At 44.3% G+C, this 22,695-nt stretch overlaps 1 protein-coding gene across 5 annotated transcripts in view; it reads right to left on the reverse strand.

Moving 5' to 3' along the window:
- PDZD2 (PDZ domain containing 2) overlaps positions 1-22,695 on the reverse strand; it is a 254,232-nt gene that overhangs the window by 22,111 nt on the left and 209,426 nt on the right. For 4 of the 5 annotated variants that reach the window (XM_082241726.1, XM_082241727.1, XM_082241730.1 and 1 more), the window contains 12 exons: positions 21,873-22,018; positions 21,330-21,449; positions 20,617-20,731; positions 17,736-17,809; positions 16,715-16,940; positions 13,676-13,793; positions 10,984-11,116; positions 7,780-7,861; positions 6,606-6,709; positions 5,272-5,443; positions 3,553-4,358; positions 2,084-2,228 (listed from right to left, as the gene is read on the reverse strand). In XM_082241726.1, the coding sequence (XP_082097852.1) occupies positions 2,084-2,228; positions 3,553-4,358; positions 5,272-5,443; positions 6,606-6,709; positions 7,780-7,861; positions 10,984-11,116; positions 13,676-13,793; positions 16,715-16,940; positions 17,736-17,809; positions 20,617-20,731; positions 21,330-21,449; positions 21,873-22,018 (2,241 nt within the window). The remainder of the gene's footprint in view (positions 1-2,083; positions 2,229-3,552; positions 4,359-5,271; positions 5,444-6,605; positions 6,710-7,779; positions 7,862-10,983; positions 11,117-13,675; positions 13,794-16,714; positions 16,941-17,735; positions 17,810-20,616; positions 20,732-21,329; positions 21,450-21,872; positions 22,019-22,695) is intronic. The other variant, XM_082241728.1, reaches the window with a different exon arrangement.

Consider the following 22,695-nt stretch of genomic DNA (forward strand, 5'->3'; position numbering starts at 1 on the left):
CCAGCAAGCTTTTGTTACATTGAGACAGCATCTGTTCCTCCCTAACCCAGCTGCCATCTTGGAAGGAATGTTTGGAAATCTTGGCCTGATGTGAGGAAACTTAGAACTCAGAAGCACCTCTGGAGTGCCTCTGAACCAGGTGCAACGTCTTATGGGACTGCGCATAGGATTTCAGGGCTGAATATTGAGGGATTCCCTATGGTCACTACGAACAGCAATCAGCTTGTGTTCCACTTCAGTTGAAGCACTGCCTAAACAGCCCGTGCAGCATTTATTTATTTTTTTAAAAAGCATTTGTTTTACATTTGTAAATAAAAGCTCTCTTCATTTATTTCACATGTAGCTGAATGTGCAAATACATTTGACCACTGAATGTATTTTGCCACTGATAAACATGATGTTGTTATGGGGACTCTGTGTGTGGTTTCTAGTTTGTGATGGCTCTTTCACACATCCCTTGAGGCAATTCTGATTTATCATAGTCTTTAGTTGCAAATTAATTTTATCTGAATGTTGTTTTTGTTATTATCTTTAAAAAGTTACCTACTGTGATCATCTGAGCCTAAAATGCATTACAGATTACCCTTCTGGTGCCATACAAAGAACTTTAGATTTGTCAGCCTTTTTTTTTTTTTTAAAAAAGAAAAAATTACATTGCTTGTATTGAATTATTGAATGCTAACCATACCCAGGGCAGTCCCACTGAAGTAAAGTATCTGATTAACTCAGATCTGTTAATTTCAGTGGGTCTACTCTGTGTAAAACTGAGTTGGCTACAACATGTGGGTTTAAAGCACTGTTCTTGGGTTTTGGATTGTATTTTTATTCTGTCCTGTCACATTTCATCTGTTTAATTGTAAAGCACCCTGGATGCTGATGTTAAAGGGCAGTATGCAAACCCACGAGCAAACGAATGAATGGATTTAAACAAATAAAGAAAATAGTTTCATTTCATGAAATGGCTATTGTGGGCATGCTACAAGGTCAGTCTCTGAATGGCAAATCACTGGGGAGCAATAGCGGAAGGGGTTATTATCCTCATGCCCCTAACCCAACCCTGTGGGCATCCTGGAGGCTTCTGACTGGCGACTGCTTGAAACAGGATTCCTGGACTAGATAGATCTTTGGTCTGATCCTCCAGGGCTCTTATGTTCTTAGCGTATATTTATCACTCCAGGGAGCAGCATCTGACTCTCACGCTGCAATCCAGTGCAAGTTTACTCAGAAGCAAGTCCCACTATGTCCAGTGAGCCTTACTTTCAGGAAAGTAAGTCTCAGGATTGCAGCCTCAGTGTAAATTTTGTTTCTGTAAAATAGTGGAAGGTTTAACACTTGTAGACTGGGAGACCCACTGTAAGGCAATTTATTGACAACAAGGTGTAACTTGAACATTGGAGAAACTGGTGTGGAGCTCATTTTTGCCCCCAAGTGAGTACCACTGAAGATATTTTTCTATGTTGGCATGCACGTGTGGAAGCTTTTGGGGGCCAAATCATACATAACATTGTTCCTCCAAATAGCAATTGCATGATTTTTAAATTTATTTAAGTAAATAGCAGCTGTCCTCCACCCTCTGTTCGAGATTGCAGCATGGGGGAAGCTTTTAACCCTTTGCCTCTGTCACGGTCACACTCCAGAACAGCTTCTATTTGCATCCAAAGGAAAGTTCCCACCAGTGATTTCCTCTCAATGCAAATAGCAGCTGTGGTAGGGCCCCCAATCTAGATTGACACTGTGATAAGAGTGAAAGGGTTGGAGCTGTCCTCTCCCTGACTTGGGTCTTTCCGCTCCACCCCAGCTATTATCTGCTTTAAAAAATATTATTATTGGGCAGTCGCTAATGTCATGTTGCTTATTTCATAAAATTGATTCTTGCTTGACTGTAAGGAAAAAACAGCAAAGCGTTTTCTCTGTATCTCCCCGTGCAACAGCAAAGGGATGCTTTGGTTTATGCTTCTTCTTTTTTAAAACCCTCTTTCGTTCCTTACCTAGATAATATATATACAGCATATAACTGCACAGATTTACTGATCGCCTACCCCAGCTAAATCTTGCAGTACCAAAAGGGAAGCAAACCTCTTACCAGCAGCAGCTTTCTGGATTTCCAGTGTGATGGATGTGGGGAGACCTCGTACGTATTGGCAGACCTCCTCGTAAGAGAACCCATGGATTGGGACTCCGTTGATGGCAAGGATCTCATCTCCTGGAACCAGCTTCCCCATAGACGCCTGTTAAAATTGCAGTTAGGGGTGCATTCAGAGGAAACAATTCAGAGGGCAGAATAAAGCTATTTATTATTATGGTTTAGCAGAGGGGCAGCCAAAATGGTGCCTTCTCTATGTTGTTAGACTACAACTCCCATCACCTTGTCAGCATGGCCAATGGCCAGAGATGATGGAACTTGCAGCCCAAGAACTTCTGGAGGGCACTACGTTGTCTACCCCTGCTTTATTGTTACACCTGAATGCAGCCAATAACTACCTTGCCAGATCAAGACTGCAGAACTCAACTATTCTGGCATGTGGTGTCCACCAGCCAGCCACCAGCCAGATGTCTTGGAGAAGCTGAAAAATCAGGCAGGAAGACAATGGCACTATCCCTATTACTTGACCCCACCATCTGGAACTCAAGATAGGCTGGCTTTGAACACAGAATATTACAAATTATCATGGCTATGTTGGCATCCATCTGTCTCGAGAGACAATGGTGTGAGCCTCCAGGGGAGAAGTCAAACCACGGTGTTAGCAGCACTGAAGTGACTTTCCACAGTGCCAAAGCCTACGGAGGTCCTGGGATGCCCGGATGACAAGACCCCCCTCTCGGCCTTTCTGATGTGGTCCAAAGGAAAGCAGAGCTGGTTTGGCATGGCTAATAGCATAGATAAACTTATCATTCACAATTCTGCCTTTTTATTTTTACTAATGCCACCTATGCCATGAGATGCCTCTGTTTCTTGTTTCAATGAGTTACTGCTGGCTTCCAAAAGGGGGCCCTCTTCATAATAATTTGAAAACCACAAGCCTAGGTAAAAGAGATGAATAAATAATCACGAGCTAAATTTTTTAAACTTAAATGGCAGTCCAGTTGTTCTTCCCTCTCAAGGAGCTACGGGCCTTTAAAAATTTAATATTTTCTGCTTCTAAACGACTTGCTCTCTATACGGCTCCAATCACTCATCCCGCAAAACTGGCAGAGCGGCAATGATCACTGCTGCAATTACAAAAATGGATTTGTTCGGAACAGTGAATTTTCCCATTGACTCTTTAGTTGAAGCCAGCTAGGATAGGTATGCGCTGCCAAGACCTGCCATTAATAACAGCATCTTTTTGCAGGGGTTGAAGAAACTGGAAGACCCACAAAATTAACGCTGCCGCTGAATATAACTCTTTAACAGCATCACCCTATATATGTTTATTCAAAAGGAAGCCCTGCTGAGTTTAATGCTCAATAAGACTTAACAGCACCCTAAATTTCCCTGCATATGCTGAGCTTCCTTCAGTACTGATATCCTATCAGGAAACGCAAAAAGCAGGGAAAATTCAAAGCGAGTACCCTTTCAGCTGCTCCTCCCGGCCGCAAGCCTGTTATCACGACACGCAAGGGGATGGCATGGATTTCCAGGTCAAGGCCAAACGATTCACTTTCATTCCGAGTTAAGGTGACTGCTTCTGGGTGGCTCTGCCCAAGAGGACTCTCCTGTGTTTCGCTCTTCCGGAGATGTGGAAGCATCCTCCCGCTAGCTCTGTTCGAAGCGCTGTGCTCCTCGTTCTTCTGCCGCGGGATGCCATGGTATTCGATGCTCATCAGGCTTTTGACTCGAGTGACGGCTTTGTGCTCCAGCTTAGGGGATCTCTTGGACTCCAGCTGCACCTCCCGAAACTCCTTCAAGCTCAGGTGACCCGGGTGAAGCTCAGGCACGTTCACGTAATCAAATGATTTGACCGGGAGGAAAGGGGAGTCCGCTGCGTGCTCGGCAGCGCTGTCTGACGAATCCCTAAAGCCAGTGGCAGCTGGATCGTTGTGCAAATTTGTCCCTGGTTCTCTTTCTGGGTTTGTTGAGCCACCTTTGACAGGAGAAGTTGCAGTGGCAAGCTCACAGTTGCCCTCTGCCTTCCTCTGGCCTTTGGGTCTTGGTCCCCTTTGTAGTCGAGCGCCATCTTGCTTGGAAAACTCATCCTCGTCGCTTGCGTCACCATCATAGAAAGCAAGTCTCCGCTGCCTCTGGAAGGAGGTACGCGGACCTTTGGGGCTATCGCTGAAGCTAACGTGCCGGGTAGTATTCTCCCTCTGCTTATTGAAGGGACCGGGTGAGTTGTTTCCACTACTCGGTGAATCGCATATGCCCGATTCTTTGGTAGCTAGGGAAGAATGCATGAGATTATGATTTTGCAACTTAATGACTTAAAAAAAAAAACAACCACCAGAAAATTGGTGGTAGCCAACCAACAAGTCCCACCAGTACAAGAACTTTTGATAGTGCAACAAGACTTCCCCCTCCCCCACCACCATGTGCTACCCAAATCTGCTCTGATGTCAGGGGCTGTGCTGAGGAGGGCTGCACTGAGGAGGAATGGTGGGAGCCTTCCCCTTCCCCCTGATCCTGAATCTTCCCAGGAGCAGGAGGACAGTAAAGATTTGGAACAGCGGCTTGCAGAGGGGCATAGTTCAGAAGGCAGAAGCTGGGAAATTCTGGATGGGGAACAGCTAGGAGAAGAAACACTGGGAGAGAGAGGGTTAACAGGTTCACTGTCTCTGGCAAGCATTCCCCAAGGTCAAGAAGAGCTCATAAAGTGGCTGAACAGAAAGCACACAAAGCATAGAGGGGGCAAGCTCAGATTCCATGACGTAGGAGTGACGTAGATATGGGGATGTAATGAGATCCTTAATTGGGAGCACCGCCATTCTAGGAGATGGATTCTTTGTTCTCTCGCTGTCATTATTAAAGTTTCTAACTGGTAAGAAGACTCCTTTTCCCTTGTTCTGCTTATCTACTGCCACCGGGGGGGGAGGAGCTAATTCCCTGAAGCCTGACATCTGGCGGGTTGGGGAAATAGATTTAGGGGTTGCAGGGGAAAGAAGGTGAGAAGTCCTGTTGCACAAGAAGAAATCCTCACGCCGATGGGAGATGTTGCTTTGCTCTACTTTGGATACAGCCCAATATCCTCATCCTCTTCCAAGCCAAAAACTCAAGACAATGCATAAAAAAGGCAGTAACAAAGGGAGTAACCGTCAAACATCTTTCAGGTTCCATGCATTGTCACTCTGGCTTACCTGGAATACCAGGAGAAGGAAAACATTCATCTAAGGAGCTGCTTCCACTCTTTGGCCGGAGCGGCTCCTCATCGCTAGAGCCAGTTATTGTAGTCTCTGAAAGTGACAGCTGGCTTGCTCCGTCTTGTAAGAAGTATTGGGAAAACTCCATTTCAGAATTGATGGATCCCTGCTGAAATAAAGCCCGGGGGGGGGCAGGGTGGTCAATTAGAGCAATGCTATATATATATATATTTGAAATTATATATAAAAAAGTTTACAACAAACAAGAATATCTATAGACAATAAAAACCACAAACATGTAAAAGTCAGAGAAAAGCAGCTAACCGCTATGGAAAGGTGTTTTCTTCGTTGCCTGCATTAGTTGGGCAGCACGTAAAAGTTTTTGACCAGCTTTTAAAGGTTAAAACAGGCTTCCCATGGGCAACTGGTTGGCCACCAGTAATCTGGTCTGGATTGGCCTTTGGTGTGATGCAACAGGCTTCTTCTTATATTAATACATAACTTGTTCCATTGTCAAGCTACATTTGCTACAACCCTCTGTGCTCTGGCACACTGTTACCCGGTGTGAGATGAGGGTGGAAAAACACATCTTTGCTCTCTTCTATGCTGGCTCCCCTTCCCACAACAGCTTCAAGGGTAGAACTGCAGCACATGACTTCCCCCAAAGGATCCTGGGAACAATAGTTTGTCAACGGTGAAAGGAACTGTAGCTCTGTGAGGAGTAAACTACAATCCCCAGAATTCTTTGGGGGAAGACATGGGCTTTTGATGTATGGTGTGTTGGCAGTCAACGTATGTTTGAGGGGCTGGGCTTTTGGATTGTGGGAGGTTGGTGAAGATGTTTCAACCATTTTATATTTTTAGCTACTTCCCTAAGATGCTCACAAAAGTGGATATGTGTGTGAGGAAGCTCCAGGATTTTCCCTGTTGAATAGTGGAAAAGATGGATGAAGGACACAGCTCTGTTGGATTCACATCTCTTTATTTCAGCAGTTAGAACTGCTCCTGGAATCAGACTGACTGCAACCTAGCTGGCTGCTTGGCAGGGGGTTTTCCTGCTTGGCAGGGGGTTGGACTCGATGGCCCTTGTGGTCTCTTCCAACTCTATGATTCTATGATTCTATGATAATACTAAGTAACTTGAAACAGTAACAACTCACAACCAGCTAACCAATCAGGAGCGACAGTTTTCAATCCTTCATTTACATACTGGTGGCCCTGAGTGAGAACTGCCACTAATCTTAATACATAACATTCCCCAAGCAATATAATGATCCATTGAAGTTCACACTCAAAACACAAATCATATTGTTGAATTTTAATTCTTTTACCCGGCTCCCTGGCTCCAAGAAACGCTTCATTGTCCAGCTCAAGGGTGAGGAGGCTTCTGTCTGCTTGGACTTCACACTAGGTGATGGGCTTTTGGGCAGATTCCCTGTTAAATACAATTTGGTTAGACAGTGAAGATTTCAGATTGAAAAACTATTTGCACATAAGCCATTATTATCAGTCTAACTGGAGTCTGTGCATGGTGGGGAGTAAGGTGAGGTTTCAATATCTTGGGGATCAATGTACAACATGTGACTGTTCAGGGCCCCAGAGTATGGAGCCCCACTCCTTGAGAAGTAACATCTAACAAATCATATTCAATATTTGGAAGAGGCGAGAATCTAACAGCCAGTCTTTTGAGATACTGTGTTGTGGAAATAACTGAGTGGATCAACCTAAAGAAGTGTCTGGCATGGCCCAGCTACAATTGGTACACCAACAATTCTCCTTTCTTTGCCTAATCGTTTTTTTGTCTATGGTTTTGTCGTATATAAAAATTAACGAGGATTTATGCCTTAGATAGGGACGCGGGTTGCGCTGTGGGTTAAACCACAGAGCCTAGGACTTGCCGATCAGAAGGTTGATGGTTTGAATCCCCACGACGGGGTGAGCTCCCGTAGCTCGGTCCCTGCTTCTGCCAACCTAGCAGTTCGAAAGCATGTCAAAGTCCAAGTAGATAAATAGGTACCACTCTGGCAGAAAGGTAAAAGGCGTTTCCGTGTGCTGCTCTGGTTCGCCAGAAGTGGCTTAGTCATGCTGGCCACATGACCCGGAAGCTGTACGCTGGCTCCCTCGGCCAATAAAGCGAGATGAGCGCCGCAACCCCAGAGTCAGCCATGACTGGACCTAATGGTCAGGGGTCCCTTTACCTTTTATGCCTTAGATAAAGAGCACTTTTGCCGTGCTTTTCATCCCATGTAAAAGCACAGAAATGGAAGAGGGTCTGTTTTAATCCTACTCGATCTACTTTTTCCCAGAACCCCTGGGAATGTGAACTTCCCCCCTGTAAGTGGGAGAGGAAGGTGACCTGAGGGGGAAGAGAGCTAACCAGAGAGGGCAGTGCCCATGACCCTCTCTCAAAATTCCAAGTGCACCCATACGGCCAAAAACATTAGCGACCTCTGGAGTAAATAACAGACCAATAGGATGCAGTGTTAAAAGCAAATGAGCTCGTACCTGTGGTGTGAGGGGAAGAAGCGTCCTTGCTTTCTCTCTGAGTGGTTCGGGCAATGGCTTCATCCATTTCTTGTTCAGAAACCTAACGTGAAGTTGAAAAAAGTACACTAAAGTTTATACAGCAAAGGATGCTCACTGCAAGATTTCTGGTTCTCGATTATTTATTATACATAGTTTTATATCTAAATGCAACCCCAGCCAATAATCTATGTTGAAATTGAAGGTTCCAAGTAATCTCCAAGGACACATACAGCTGATTACAATAATCCAATCAGGAAGTTATCAGAGTATGGAGTACAATTGCTTTTTCCAAAAGGCACCACAACTGGCAAACCAGTCAAAGCTGGAAAAAGGTGCTCCTAGCCACAGAGGCCACCTGAAACCAGGAGCACTCCCAAACTGCAAATCTGCTCCTTCCAGAGGAATGCAACCCCATTCAGGGCAGGCTACCTCCTCACCTCCTGGATGTGAGAATTAATTTTGGACACCAATGTCTCTTCAGGATTCAGCTTCGGTTTACTGGCCCATATCCAACCCAACATGACCTCCAAACATAGTCTAAACACCTCAACTGCCTCTCCTGATTCAGATAGAACAGAGAGAGAGAGAGAGCTGGATGTCATCTGCATATTGATATACCTGAAGGAGCACCTCTGACCCCATCTTTCAGCCCAGACGCCGAGGTCCAGCTCCAAGGTTCCTCAGTGGTTCTCTTATTGTGAGAACTGGTTACAGGGAACCAAGCAGAGGGCCTTCTCAGTAGTGGCGCCCGTCCTGTGGAACGCCCTCCCACCATATGTCAAGGAGATAACCAATTATGACCTTCCATAGATATCTGAAGGCAGCCCTGTATTGGGAAGTTTTTAATGTCTGGTGTATCATGTGTGGTTTTTATATTCTGTTGGAAACTGCTCAGAGTGGTTGGGGCAACCCAGTCAGATGAGTGGATGGTAAATAACAAAGGGGACAATATGGAACCCTGACCCACATGACAGGACATCACCCACATCCCTGGAGGTTGAAGCAGAACCATTGAAGTACAGCGCCCCTAACCCCCACCCTCAGAAGGTCCACAGAAGCAACAGCTATAGAGAAATCAAGGAGAATGAGCAGGATTGCAGCCCGTGCTCCCCATTTCTCTCCCTCATGTTGATAAATGTCACCAACAAAAGTGGCCAAGGCAGTTTCAGTGCCATAACCAGGCCTGAAGCCAGACTGCAATAGATGGAAATAATCAGCTTCCTCCATGCCAGAACTGCAACAAGAGCCTTGTCCAGAAAGGAGATATTTGCAACTGGGGCCAAAGTCATTTAACACTCCTGGTTCTTGGGTGGTCTTCTTATGAAGGGGCTGTACCACCGCCTACTTCGAGGCAGATGGTACCTCCCCCTTCTTCAGTGAGGCATTACTCCCTCCCTGGACCCACCCAGTCAACTCCCTATGGCTTGTTCTAAGAAGTCCATATGGTCAAGGGGTCAAGGAGGCAGGTAGTCACTGTGTTTCTTCAAGGAGCGTGTCCACATCCGTCTGGCTGTGGATTATTTTGTATGCTCTGAGATACACATTAATAAAATCCATACTTATTTTTTAAAGCCAAAATGAAATCGGTGGTCTGTGGGTTTGTTTTTTAACTGCCCACCCAAGCCTCGGATACTTTTACTCCCAATAAACAATATACTATACAGTGTTTGGATTTAAATGTGGGAGCTGGAAAGGAATTGAAATGCACAATCAACTTTTGTGGTTTGTAATGCCAGTGGAAATCAAATGCATCTTTCGAGAATTAAAATTAGGCACGTGGGTGGGTCAGAAATCAGAACTTCGTTGACTAGAGAAGAACAGAATTAACCCCAAAGCAAACTCAGCAGTTTAAATGAGGTTTTAATGTCACATTCACTCAGAGTAATGAGAAAAGGGAGAAAAATATATTTTGTGGTAATGGTTTTGGAAGGACATAAAAACCCCGAATACCAGGTAATATGGTAACAAAAATATTCTGTGTGATGGAATGTAGATTAACTATAAAAACATGGATATTTAAAGAAGGATGCCTTTTGTATATGCATATGCATGTATCGTCGTCATTAATATGCACTGAGAGCCTTTTGGGCTTAAAGAGCAGGGTATAAATGCTTTCAACAAGCAAAAATTAAAATAAACAATGTTTTCATGTAAAACTAGACAAGTTCAACAGAAGTGAAACTTTAAAAGCTGTAAAGAGCAAAATGCAAAAATAATGGGGAAATGTCCACTCCAAAACACAAGGCACTCTCTGAAATATGAAGGACTTTACTTACAAGCTACAGAAGTGGGCTTTGTGGAATTTCCTGGGGAAGGATGTTCTCCTATATCAGGGGTGGGGAACCTTTGGCTCATAGGCCAAACTTGGCAAGCCAGGACATTTTGGGGAGCCATGCCCACTCGCCCCATGTGTGACACTGGACAGGACACCAGGTGGATAGTGGATAATGGCAGAACTTTAAAGGAACAAACAAGAACAAAGCATGCTTCCATCAGCTGCTGGGAGGCGGGAGAGCACCTTGCTCAAGGAAGGAAAAGCTGTTTGTATTCAATGGAAACTCCTTCTCCCTCCCAGCATTGCTTTTGGGAGAAGGACAAACCTGTCCTCTTCTGGTACACCAATTAAAACAACTTCCTCCAAGAAGCAGGATATATGAGTAGGAAATATGGACACCTTTTGCTCCTGAAGAGGATCACTGGTCAAAACGCACTAGGCAATCCTCTAATAGCCAGTCTAAGGCCTGCCACGCCTTTGCTTTCCACAACTTAAGTGCCAACACCAAAAAGGCCCTTCTCCATCCTGCACCCTATCTTATAGGACAGAGATAGGATACAGGATGGAAAAAGGCCTTATAGGAAGGAGACAAAATGCAAGCAAATCTGGTCTCTGAAATATGCAGGGCTAGAAAGGTGATAACTAGCACTTTTATTTTGGGGTTGTGAGATAGGTTCAAATCCACTGGATGGAAACTTGTAGCAGCAACACTCCTATTGGTTTTAAAGGGGGGTCACAAAAAACTCCTCTAAACTGGAACTGCTGGGAACTAAGCTTAATGACACATTTGGATGAAGATGCATGGATGCCCTGTTGCAATAAAGTATTTCTACATGTGCACCTATTTCAGACATTTGAGGATAATAAAGGTGTGGGACAGTAATGTTCCAGGTTGCATGTCTCCTTACCTTTGGGTTGGGATGGCGGCTAATGATAAGGCTAACTGGGCCAGGGCCACATTCGCTCAAAATGGCATACGCTTCGCTCAGAGCCGCATGACGCAAACTGACCGAATCTGCTTCCAGGATCTGATCCCCACGGCTAAGGGAGCAAACACATGCAGCTGGTGAGATGAGGCATGGACATGCTTGCAGGGTGCAAACACACGCCAACTGCCGAGTCCAGGAATTGCTTTTATCCTAAATCACATGCCTGGTCCACGTAGCATCGTACTCATTGTTTGTTTGCTCACGAATTCATTTCTGAATACCTTTACCCTGCTTTTCTCAAGTCAGCTTGTTCTGCAGCTAATGAATTCTTCAACATCAACTTTGTTGGACTGGTCATGTTGTGCGGATGCCTGATGATCGTCTCCCAAAGCAACTATTCCGAACTTAAAAATGGAAAGCGTAATACTGGTGGTCAACAAAAGAGGTTTAAAAAAATGTAGTATACACACTGGCAACTGGGAAACCCTGGCCTGCAAGTGCTCCAGTTGGAGAACAGGCTTTACCAAAGGTGTCATGGGCTTTGAAGACACTAGAATTCAGGACGCAAGGGAGAAACGTGCTAAGAGGAAGGCACGCTTGGCAGATCCACACCATGATCAACTCCCACCCGGAAACCTATGTCCCCACTGTGGAAGGATGTGTAGATCCAGAATTGGCCTCCACAGTCACTTACGGACTCACTGTTAAAACCGTGTTTATAAAGGACAATCTTACTCGGTGACGAGTGATTGCCGAAGAAGATATTGGGAGTTCAAGGTGATTCACATTCAAGGACTGGCTAAGCACATATCATTCTGTCTAGGCCTTAAGATTGGCCATAGAGGTTCTGCTTGTAGGCCTTTCAGCAGAGTCAATTAAACAGGAGGTGAGGACTTTTCAGTGGTATCCCTGTACCTATGGAACTCCCTCAGGTCTTTATTTTATTTATTTTTACTTAGCAAGGTTTATGTACTTGCTTAATCAAAACGTATAACGAAGCAGTTTACATAAAATAGTATGACATGTTCATTTTTTAAAAGCTGCGATGAAAGTATACCTTGAAAACACCGGGTAGAATAAAATTAGAAAAACAGACGGTTTTAAAACAACCAAACACAATAAAATTACGTATCTGAGCAAGATTGCCTAAACAAAAATATTTTTAGCATATGCTGAAAGCAGTACAAGAAAGGTGCCTGCCTAATATTAATAGGCAGGGGGTTCCAGTGAATGGATGCTGTCACACTAAAAGATTGGCTTCTCTCAAGTGTGCAACGAACATTGTGTGCCACATGTAAAAGGGGCAGTTCCAAAGACTGAAGTGGTCAAGTGGGGGCACATATGGAGTTGGACAATTCTTCAAGGAAAGAATTGGCCCCAGGCTTTAATATCTTTTCACTTCAATCTGCTTTTAGTTAAATATGTTGAGCTATATTTTAAATTATGGCTGCTTTTCCTTTTTATATCCTATAAAATTCTTTCATTTGTTTTATCTGGACTGCTGGTGCAGACTAGGGTGTGTTTTCTGCTGTGGTTTTAGTTTTGCATGTGTGTGTGTGTGTTTGGGCTCTGGAAAGTGGAATTAAAAAAAAAAAGGGCTGCAGGGGAACTAAAATAAATAAAAGCAAAACAAATTCTATCAATAACCCCAAAAACAGCCCTGTAAGGCAGGTCAATATGATTATTCCCATACAGTGGTTCCTGTATGTACTTAATTCGTTCCGGAGGTCCGTTCTTAACTTGAAACTGTTCTTAACCTGAAGCACCACTTTAGCTAATGGGGCCTCCTGCTGCCGCCACACCACCGCCGTGCGATTTCTGTTCTTATCCTGAAGCAATGTTATTAACCTGAAGCACTATTTCTGGGTTAGCGGAGTGTGTAACCTGAAGTGTATGTAACCTGAAGCATATGTAACCCGAGGTACCACTGTAAAGGAAATGGGTGGAGAGGATTGGCTGGCTAGCTGATGCATTTATGGCAGAGATGCGGGCATGAGTTGGGTCTTAAAAAATGAAAATTCAAAACGAGGATTTCTACAATGCGATTCCCCTAAGCCCTGTCCTCTCTCTTTTTTCCTCAAACTTATCTGGCTATTAAGAGTCAGTGTGAAGTTACCATTAGATCACAGCTGTATGAAATCACCATGCCCGAAATGCCCAGGGCCACCGGGAGCCACAGGCAATGCAGATTCCATGGCTCCCAACATGAGAAACTTCAAGTGTGCTTTCTTATGTTTATATCCCTGTATCAGAACCCAGGGTGCCATGGTGAGGTGCATGGAGGCCACTAGGCGCCTTTGTATTCCCAATGGTATCACTGGGAACCAATTTTTCGAACCAAATATATAGGCATTACAGTGGTACCTCAGGTTAAGTACTTAATTCGTTCCAGAGGTCTATTCTTAACCTGAAACTGTTCTTAAACTGAAGCACCACTTTAGCAGCCTCCTGCTGCTGCCACGCTGCCAGAGCACGATTTCTGCTCTTATCCTGAAGCAAAGTTCTTAACCTGAAGCACTATTTCTGGCTTAGCGGAGTCTGTAACCTGAAGCGTATGTAACCTGAAGCCTATGTAACTCGAGGTACCACTGTACATTGGGAAAACCAAAACAACCAGACCCATGTTGACAGGACACTGACATCAGCATAACAATATTTGTGGTTGACTAACCTTAACCTTCCATCCATCTTCGCCACTGATCCTGGGGCCAGGCTGTGGATATAAATTCCTGGAAGGCTGTTCTCCAGCGTGAGACAGCAAACACCAATGCCCAGCCCAACACCTGGTTCTGAAACAAAGAGCAAAGATTGAGCACCGCCATTACTGCACTCTTTATTGCAATAATCACAATGGACACTGGCAATTATTACAGTTTGTTCTTTATAGGATACTTATAAGAATGTGTGTAAAGGTAAAGGTAAAGGTAAAGGTAAAGGTACCCCTGCCCGAACGGGCCAGTCTTGACAGACTCTGGGGTTTGTGCGCCCATCTCACTCAAGAGGCCGGGGGCCAGCGCTGTCCGGAGACACTTCCGGGTCACGTGGCCAGCGTGACAAAGCTGCATCTGGCGAGCCTGCACCAGCGCAGCACACGGAACCCGTTTACCTTCCCGCTGGTAAGCGGTACCTATTTATCTACTTGCACCCGGGGGTGCTTTCGAACTGCTAGGTTGGCAGGCGCTGGGACCGAGCAGCGGGAGCGCACCCCGCCGCGGGGATTCGAACCGCCGACCTTTCGATCGGCAAGCCCTAGGCGCTGAGGCTTTAACCCACAGCGCCACCCGCGTCCCAGGAGACTGTGTGTATGTTAATTAAAAAATATATATGATCAGGGGGTGCAAAAACCTTGCCTTAACAGGTCACTGGGTGCTTTCAGATTTGTTTGCAAGGGAGAATAGGTAAGTTAGCTATTTAATGAGCATATATACCAACTTTTTTGCAGGTAAGTGAGATGATGTTTTTCAGTGATTGTCCCATCACTGTTCTTATTGCAAATGGTCTGGTCTGTTAAAGGAAGCAGGTTGGTTTCGTGAGACTTCCCAATCAGTTACAATGGTGCAACCTGAATTTGCTGGCATGTGATTGAATTTCCCGTGAAAGCAGCAACAGTTTGGAAGCACCCTACTAATCCTACCAGTTGAATAAAGTCTATTATCCTGGATTTTCCCACAGAATAGGCCTTCTGGAAGCTGGTGGGGGATGAGAGAATTTCACAGAGGTCTATTTAAACATTTGACTTTATGTTCATTTCTTCTCCCCCAACCCCCCATCTGTGCTTATGCCCAAGAGCAAATTTAAATAATAGAAAGCCCATTACAAAGTCTTTCCATGTCAGTTTCCAATGTGAACATGCAGAGTCCTTACTCCCAAGCTTTTAATAATTGAATGGACTCTCTCAATGCAAAAATGTCACTGCTTCCAGTGAAAATTCTTGACGAAAGTTGACTAGGGGTTACATGAACTATAAATTTAAACCAGATTTGAACTGTTTTCATTCACATGGCTTGTTTGTTTGTTTCTTTATTGGATTGGTACTTGTTGTGTTTTTTTCAGAGGAGTTCCCAAAGCAGCTCACTACATTTATAAAAGGCTATCATTCTGTAAGAACGATCGCTTTAAAAAATGAAACTCACAAAGGGACCCATGAGGAGGAGGACTTGGAAAGGAAGGACAAAAGAAAAGGGGAACAGGGTGAAAACCAGGATTTTAGCAACTCAAAACCAAGACAAAATAAACACAAACAAATAAGGGGGGTGAAATATACTCGGAGTTGAGAGTGGATTTCATGCTCTTTATTCAGCTCATAGTGGTGAGGAAGAATGGAAGTTCCCCCAGAATGTCTGCTTTATATACATTGTTTACAAAATGGGCCCCACATGACTGGCTAATTCCGGGATTCACCTGTAGGCCAATCAGGTTGCGGATTCACTTCCACCTGGAGCTGGATTGGGTGGTTCCTGTGGACCAATCAGACTGCTGCATTCTGGATCCTATTGTTCTAGGACCAATCAGACTGCTGCATTCTGAATGCTATTGTCCTAGGGGCAATCAGACTGATGCATTTTGGATCCTATTCAACTCAGTATATAACAAGGGGGAACCTTTCACACATGAATAGTGTTTACTTCCTCTAAGCGTGGAGGTGAAGAGTCAACTCTGCAGCAAGCATATGATGGTGCCCTTCAGCTGAGTTCCCTCACATAGGTCAACTTGTGGTAGGGGTGGGATTAGTTCAGCCCCTACAACACAGAAACAGCTCACACAGCAAGGAGTAGCTGCAATGTTAGCTTTCTGGCAGCAGGGGTCGCTGCCACTAACTGGGAAGGAGAAGGGGCAAACAGACAGTGAGGTCAGAGGTTTGTGGGTGCAACGGTAGAAGCACTGCGTTGGCTCTGCTGGTGCACCCTCACAGCCCCATATTTCCAATAGGGGGCAGCAACACTGCTTCTGGGAAGTTAGCATCATGTCTCCACTCCCCAGGTGAGCTGCTGCTTCTGGTACAGCAGCAGGTATATGATGCTATTTCTGCCTGTCTCCCTTGGCTTCCCCCACAGAAGGTTATTAATCTTTCACCACTGATGTGGTATGGGAAAGGTCAATGCAGCTGAATGAGGTTGCATCTCTGTCTCCCTTGCTCTCCTGGCTCTTTCACACAGAAGAGCATTTGGCCTTCTGTGGTTTCCTGGTGGGTTCACCCTGCCCCAATTCAAGGGCGTCATTAAAATGTGAGCCTGTATTTTCACTTAATCCAAGGCTTTACCCTTTACAGAGAAAAACATTTGATTGAAGAAGAAAATCTGTTGCCAATGACATGTTTGCGATGGATGAATTTGTTAAATTTGGCCTCTCTCTGTTTCTCATTTTTCCAATCCTAACTTCCGTTCTCCACACTTCCACAGCAGTTTGCAATCCGAACTGCAGCAGAACGGAGACTGCTCTGATTGTGACGGATAAAGGTCAGAACGGAAACAGCTGTCTTCTTACATCCCAGCTGAGAATGTGCTCAGAGGCACTGGCTCTGGTTGGTAGATCTCAAGGTTAAAGTAAAAAATCAAGCTAGATTCCTCAAACTTTAAGTCTGCCTGCTCTAAAGTAGGCACAGTATCATTACCGTTTTTTGGTTCCCCACCCTCCAAAAAGCCCCATTGCCTACAAGGTTTCTGTGATCTTCCACAACCCTTTGTAAATAGTAGCCAAAGTTTCCTCAAACCTTTATTGAGCGTCACTTCCATGACGACCCTGTCCTTGGGACCAGGCCCCTTACGATTTGCAGGGGAAATATCTCCATCTTCGCAGCCGGGCAAAGGAGGTCCTGCACTGGCAGTAGAGCTTGGGGAGCTGGAACGGCTCAATAACGTAGGCGTTGGACATGGAGTAAGGCTTGGGCTGCGAAGCCTGGTTCGTACTGTGAGGGTCACCACGCCTTTCTTGAGTTGCTAAAGAAGCAACAGCACAGTTTGTTATGTTTACCATTGTGTTTATTATTCTGAATATATTTATTTCCCATTTTTCTGTCATCATGGAACTTAAGGTGGCATTATTATCCCCTGATAAAAACCAAGGCCTAGGACTGACATCTAAGTTAATGTTGCCACTGTGATAGGTAAAGGTAAAGGGACCTCTGACCATTAGGTCCAGTCGTGGCCGACTCTGGGGTTGCGGCGCTCATCTCACTTTATTGGCCGAGGGAGCCAGCGTACAGCTTCTGGTCATGTGGCCAGCATGACTAAGCCGCTTCTGGCGAACCAGAGCAGCGCATGGAAACGCCTTTTACCTTTCTGCCAGAGTGGTACCTATTTATCTACTTGCACTTTGACGTGCTTTCGAACTGCTAGGTTGGCAGGAGCAGGGACCGAGCAATGGGAGCTCACCCCGTCACGGGGATTCGAACCGCCGACCTTCTGATCGGCAAGTCCTAGGCTCTGTGGTTTAAACCACAGCGCCACCTGCGTCCCGCCACTGTGATAGGGAAACATAAAAACATAATGTGAGATCTAAGAAGATCCCTACAGGATCGAGCCAGTGGCCTATCTAGTCCAGGATCCTGTTTTCCTAGTGGCTCAGGGGAAACATGGCTCCTTGCTCATCAAAACAAAGCCACCATGTGATGAAACTGAGATCCAGACACGTAAAGGGCAGCCACGGAAATAGAGTATTTTGGGGAGAACCCATGTTTCCACTCCAGGACATCATCTACTACTGCTGGAAGGTCCCACCTGAAGTTATGTTACCTTAAACGTTTGAATGGCTTCCTGGTGAGTCAGTCCTTGCAAGGACTCTCCATTAACTTCTAGGAGTTCATCTCCTAGAAAGGCAAAACAGGCGTTAATATGCAGACAGGAGACAAAGTGCTTATCCTGAGAAATATGAGCAGGCTCCCTGGTGTGTTCCTGGTTTATTGTCATAGAGTTGGAAGGGCTCCCCAGAGTCATCTAGTCTAACCCTCTGCAATGCAGGAATCCTCAGGAATCCATCACTGAGGGGGGTGCCATTCAGCGTGCCGCCCACCTGGGACTCCCAAGCCGACCCCGAAGCCAGCGGCCTTCCCCCCTTCCCCTTTCATTTTGACAGCTTGGGGGAGGCTTGGGAGTCGTGGGCGGGCAGCGGGCCATTGTCCCTTGTTCCCGGGCTGCTTCCTGGGGGGGAGCCTCCCCTGAGCTGTCAAAAGGAAGAGGGAAGGGAGGAAGGCTGCTGACAAAGCGAAGCAGCTCCTCCCCGCCGCCCAGGAAGCAGCCTGCCATAAGCGGCTTCCTTTGCCGCCATGGGCATCTCGCCCCTGGGACACTCACCCTGCCATCATGGCCCCAACCCTGGGTTGACAGCATGTGCCGGAGCAACTAGCTATTGCTATTGAAAAAGAATCTTCATGGGATGGGGGTAGGCCAAGGATTTGAGAATGGTATGAGTGCGATATATTCTGAACAAAAAACTAAGCTGATTGTAAATAATGTGATAACTGAGGAACTTAAGATAGAAAAAGGAACACGACAGGGGTGCCCAATTTCCCCATTGTTTTTTATTTCGGTTCTGGAGGTGTTGCTGAATATGATTAGAGATGACCAGCAAGTTAAAGGTGTACAGGTCGGAACTAAACATTACAAGTTAAGGGCATTCGCAGATGACCTTGTATTGACTTTGCAAGAGCCAAACACTAGTACGAAAAGGGTGTTAGAAATAATTCGACAATTTGGCCAGGTAGCTGGATTTAAATTGAATAAACAAAAAACTAAAGTCTTAGGGAAAAACTTAACAGATATGGAGAAGGAGAAGTTTCAAGAAGAGACAGGTCTGATGGTGGTTAAGAAGGTAAAATATCTAGGGGTGTATTTGACATCTAAAAATCTGAATTTGTATAAGGACAACTATGAAAAATGTTGGGCAGAAATTAAAAAAGATTTAGAAATATGGTTAAAGCTGAAATTGTCAATGTTAGGCCGAATTGCTGTCATTAAGATGAATGTATTGCCTAGAATGTTATTTTTGTTTCAAACCTTGCAGATTATTGACAAGATGGACTGCTTCAAGAGGTGGCAGAAAGATATTTCGAAATTTGTCTGGCAGGGCAAAAAGCCCAGAATAAAATTTAAAATACTTACAGATGCAAAAGAAAGAGGGGGATTTGCCCTGCCGGACTTAAAATTGTATTATGAAGCAGCGGCTTTTTGCTGGCTGAAAGAGTGGATGCTCCTCGAGAATACAGATATCTTGGATTTAGAAGGTTTTAATAATACATTTGGTTGGCATGCATATTTATGGTATGATAAAATCAAAGCGCATACGGCCTTTAAAAATCACATTGTCAGAAAAGCGTTGTTTAATGTCTGGATAAGATATAAAGACCTGTTGGAAAACAAAACCCCTAGATGGGTGTCACCCTTGGAGGCTAAGGCACTGAAGAAACTCAATATGGAGGCCGGATGGCTAAAGTATTGGGAGATTTTGGAACAGGACGGAGACAAATTGAAACTACAGAGTCATGAGAAATTGAAACCTAAAGTATGAGATTGGCTCCATTATTATCAAATAATGGAGGTTTACAAACAAGACAGGAAAATTGGCTTCCAGGTGGAAAAATCAAAATTAGAGACTGAACTGTTAGAACCCAATACTAAGAATCTGTCAAAAATGTATAATTTGCTGCTGAAATGGAATACACAAGATGAAACAGTTAAATCAGCCATGATTAAGTGGGCACAGGATATTGGTCATAATATTATGTTTGCTGACTGGGAAAGGTTGTGGAACACCGGTATTAAATTTACGGCATGTAATGCCTTAAAGGAAAATATTATGAAAATGATTTATAGGTGGTACATGACCCCAGTCAAGCTTGCAAAAATTTACCACTTGCCTGACAACAAATGTTGGAAATGTAAAGAAACTGAAGGTACTTTCTACCATCTTTGGTGGACATGCCCGAAGATCAAGGCTTTCTGGGAAATGATATATAATGAAATGAAAAAGGTACTTAAATGTACTTTCCTTAAGAAGCCAGAGGCCTTTCTCTTGGGCATTGTCGGCCAATTGGTGCCAAAGAAAGATAGAACTTTCTTTATGTACGCAACAACTGCAGCAAGAATACTTATCGCAAAGTATTGGAAGACACAAGATCTACCCACCCTGGAAGAATGGCAGATGAAAGTGATGGACTATATGACATTGGCAGAGATGACTGGCAGAATCCGCGATCAGGGAAAGAGACGGCGGAAGAAGATTGGAAGAAATTTAAAAGCTATCTAAAGGACTATTATAAACTTGATGAATGCTAGAATGTTGAGGTTTCCGGAAAGAAAGGGTTACAGTGACATAAGATTAGATTAAAGAAAAGATTAAGACGACAGAGGTTGGAAAGAAATATTTAGAAGTTGCTAAAAAATTATGGACATTGGGATGCAGAAAGGGGAGGTATGGGGGAGTCCGAGAAAAGAGGTTTATGGAAAAAATATTATGAAACTATACGTGTTTGTATGTCTTTATATGTGTTTGTTTGTTTTAAAAAACTTTGTAAAACCAATAAAAAAATTAAAAAAAAAACTAGCTATTGCCTCTGCCTGCAGTGTATGGTTTCATAAGCTGAACCGGCAGAAATCTCTTCTCTTGCGCTACAAATACCTTCTTTCAGTCGGCCGTCAGCAGCTGCAGCCCCATTGGGGAAAATGGTCTTCACAAAGATGCCCATGCGTCCCCGGGCAGAATCCTGCCCTCCCACAATGCTGAATCCAAGACCCTGCGGAGTATGGGGAGGAAGAGGGTGGAGAGGAGAGGAGTGGAAAACTGAAATGTTAATTCATCTTAACCTTACGAGAATAAGCGGAAACAAGATTATCAGCTAGGTTGAGCATCCACTATGAAAATTGGAATGGTGTAAAATAGGAGGTGTGAGATTTACCACTTTTTTTTCAAAAAAAAAGGAAAGCATTTTTACTGATATTTTCAAGATGTATATAAATCGGAGCACATACAACAAAACAATGAATAAACAACAACCCAAACCAAACCTGGAGCAACGAGATACCAACTCAATTGTCAGAAACTATGTTTCAGTCCAAGCAGTTTAAATGTGCTGGTTATTAGTACCAATATGTGGGCCTAAATCATTCCAGTGCGAACCATGAGTTTGCGGTGGCGCCATTAAAGGCACATGCCTTTAAAACAGCACCCGCATTTTCAAATTGGCGCAACTGATATTCCCAGAAGCTACATTTAAGGGCGTATATAAAGGTAAATTAGCGGTAAGATGGGAATATAAACTGTAACTCAGAATTCTATTAGTATGCATAAGATTGACAGACACTAGAGATGTTCCTATTTGCAAATAATCTTACCTTGCCTTGCCCCTTCATCAGGACAATGTTGGAAATAATAGATGGCTGGGTGAGTCGCCATGGATATTCAACCTGCGCAGCACTTAAAGAGCGAGTAGATTTCTTAACGATATGATATTCCTGGGCAAATGAAACAACCACAATATTTAGAAATAAGCCAAAACTGTTGCGTCGCATTTGCTGTTTCCCAAAGAAGCTTTCTTTCTTTCTTTTAGTGTTTGCTGTTCCATGTCTCAAACATTTGGCAATTCTACGTCTAGTCTTTACTCTGAATTCACTGATTTAAAATTTGTGTGCGTCTTCAGAAATCTTTTTCTGGTGAGGTGAAGTACCTGCCCTTTCAGGGAGGTATCAACCCAATGCCTGTCTCCAATACTCTCCCCCTTCTCACCTCACCTGGATGCGCACCTGAAGACAGACAGGTGTCCCTGTGTTTAGGAGGGGGGAGTGTCCCTTTTCTTCTTTAACCCGCAACAATGAAAATTGGGACTAATGGGAGGATTCCTTGGACATTTGAAGACAGTAAACTGTGCAACCCCTCACCTGTCTGGTTCCTGTGTCCAAATGCTGTGGGAGAGAATGTTTTCTCCCTCCCCGGGAATATTTCATGGCTATTTCATAATTCACATCTCCATTTTCCACTGTCAACTCGTCATCTTCGCCTACGGATTCTAAACGCGTTGCCGCCCCTGAGGGAAAACCCAGAGATGCCGTTTATTACACACATTTCAAAGCATCTTTTAACATCTGTCAGTTGTGATGGGATCAGGTACACTGCTTTTAACATTTTGCATGCACATTCGGAAGTGATTGATGGGTAAATTTCCTAAGTCATATAAACAAATGATGATAAATTTTATCTTCGTCTCTAGATATATATAGAGACACACACATCCAAGTGGGTAGCAATAATTTATCCCAGTAGTCAGATGCAAACCACCATTCTCAAAACACTTTCAGAGCAGAGTCTTAACACTTAGACCCTGGTGTGTTTAAAGGGTCGCAGTCAAAATTAGTATCAAATAACAAAGTATGCTGCATATACAGCTTATAAGATTTAGGACTAATCTCATATTATGAGTTTCAGTCTGGCAAAAGCAGTTTATTCTTAAAGCCGGCACTGTCTCTCCAGGTTCTTAGGCAGAGTTTTTGCTCATCACCTATTTTTTACCTGATTACCCTTTTAGCTGAAGGTGATGAGGACTGATCCTGAAACATTCTGCATGCGGCAAGTGTGCTCTGTCCCTGAGCCACGCTCCCTCTCCCAATGGAAATCATAGTTGGTGGACAAGGCCAGAGCATTGCCTTATGGGTTAGCTCAGTTGGTTAGAGCGTGGTGCTGATAACGCCAAGGTCACCAGTTTGA

Source organism: Podarcis vaucheri (assembly GCF_965113315.1).
Source record: "Podarcis vaucheri genome assembly, chromosome: 11".
Lineage (NCBI taxonomy): Eukaryota > Metazoa > Chordata > Lepidosauria > Squamata > Lacertidae > Podarcis > Podarcis vaucheri.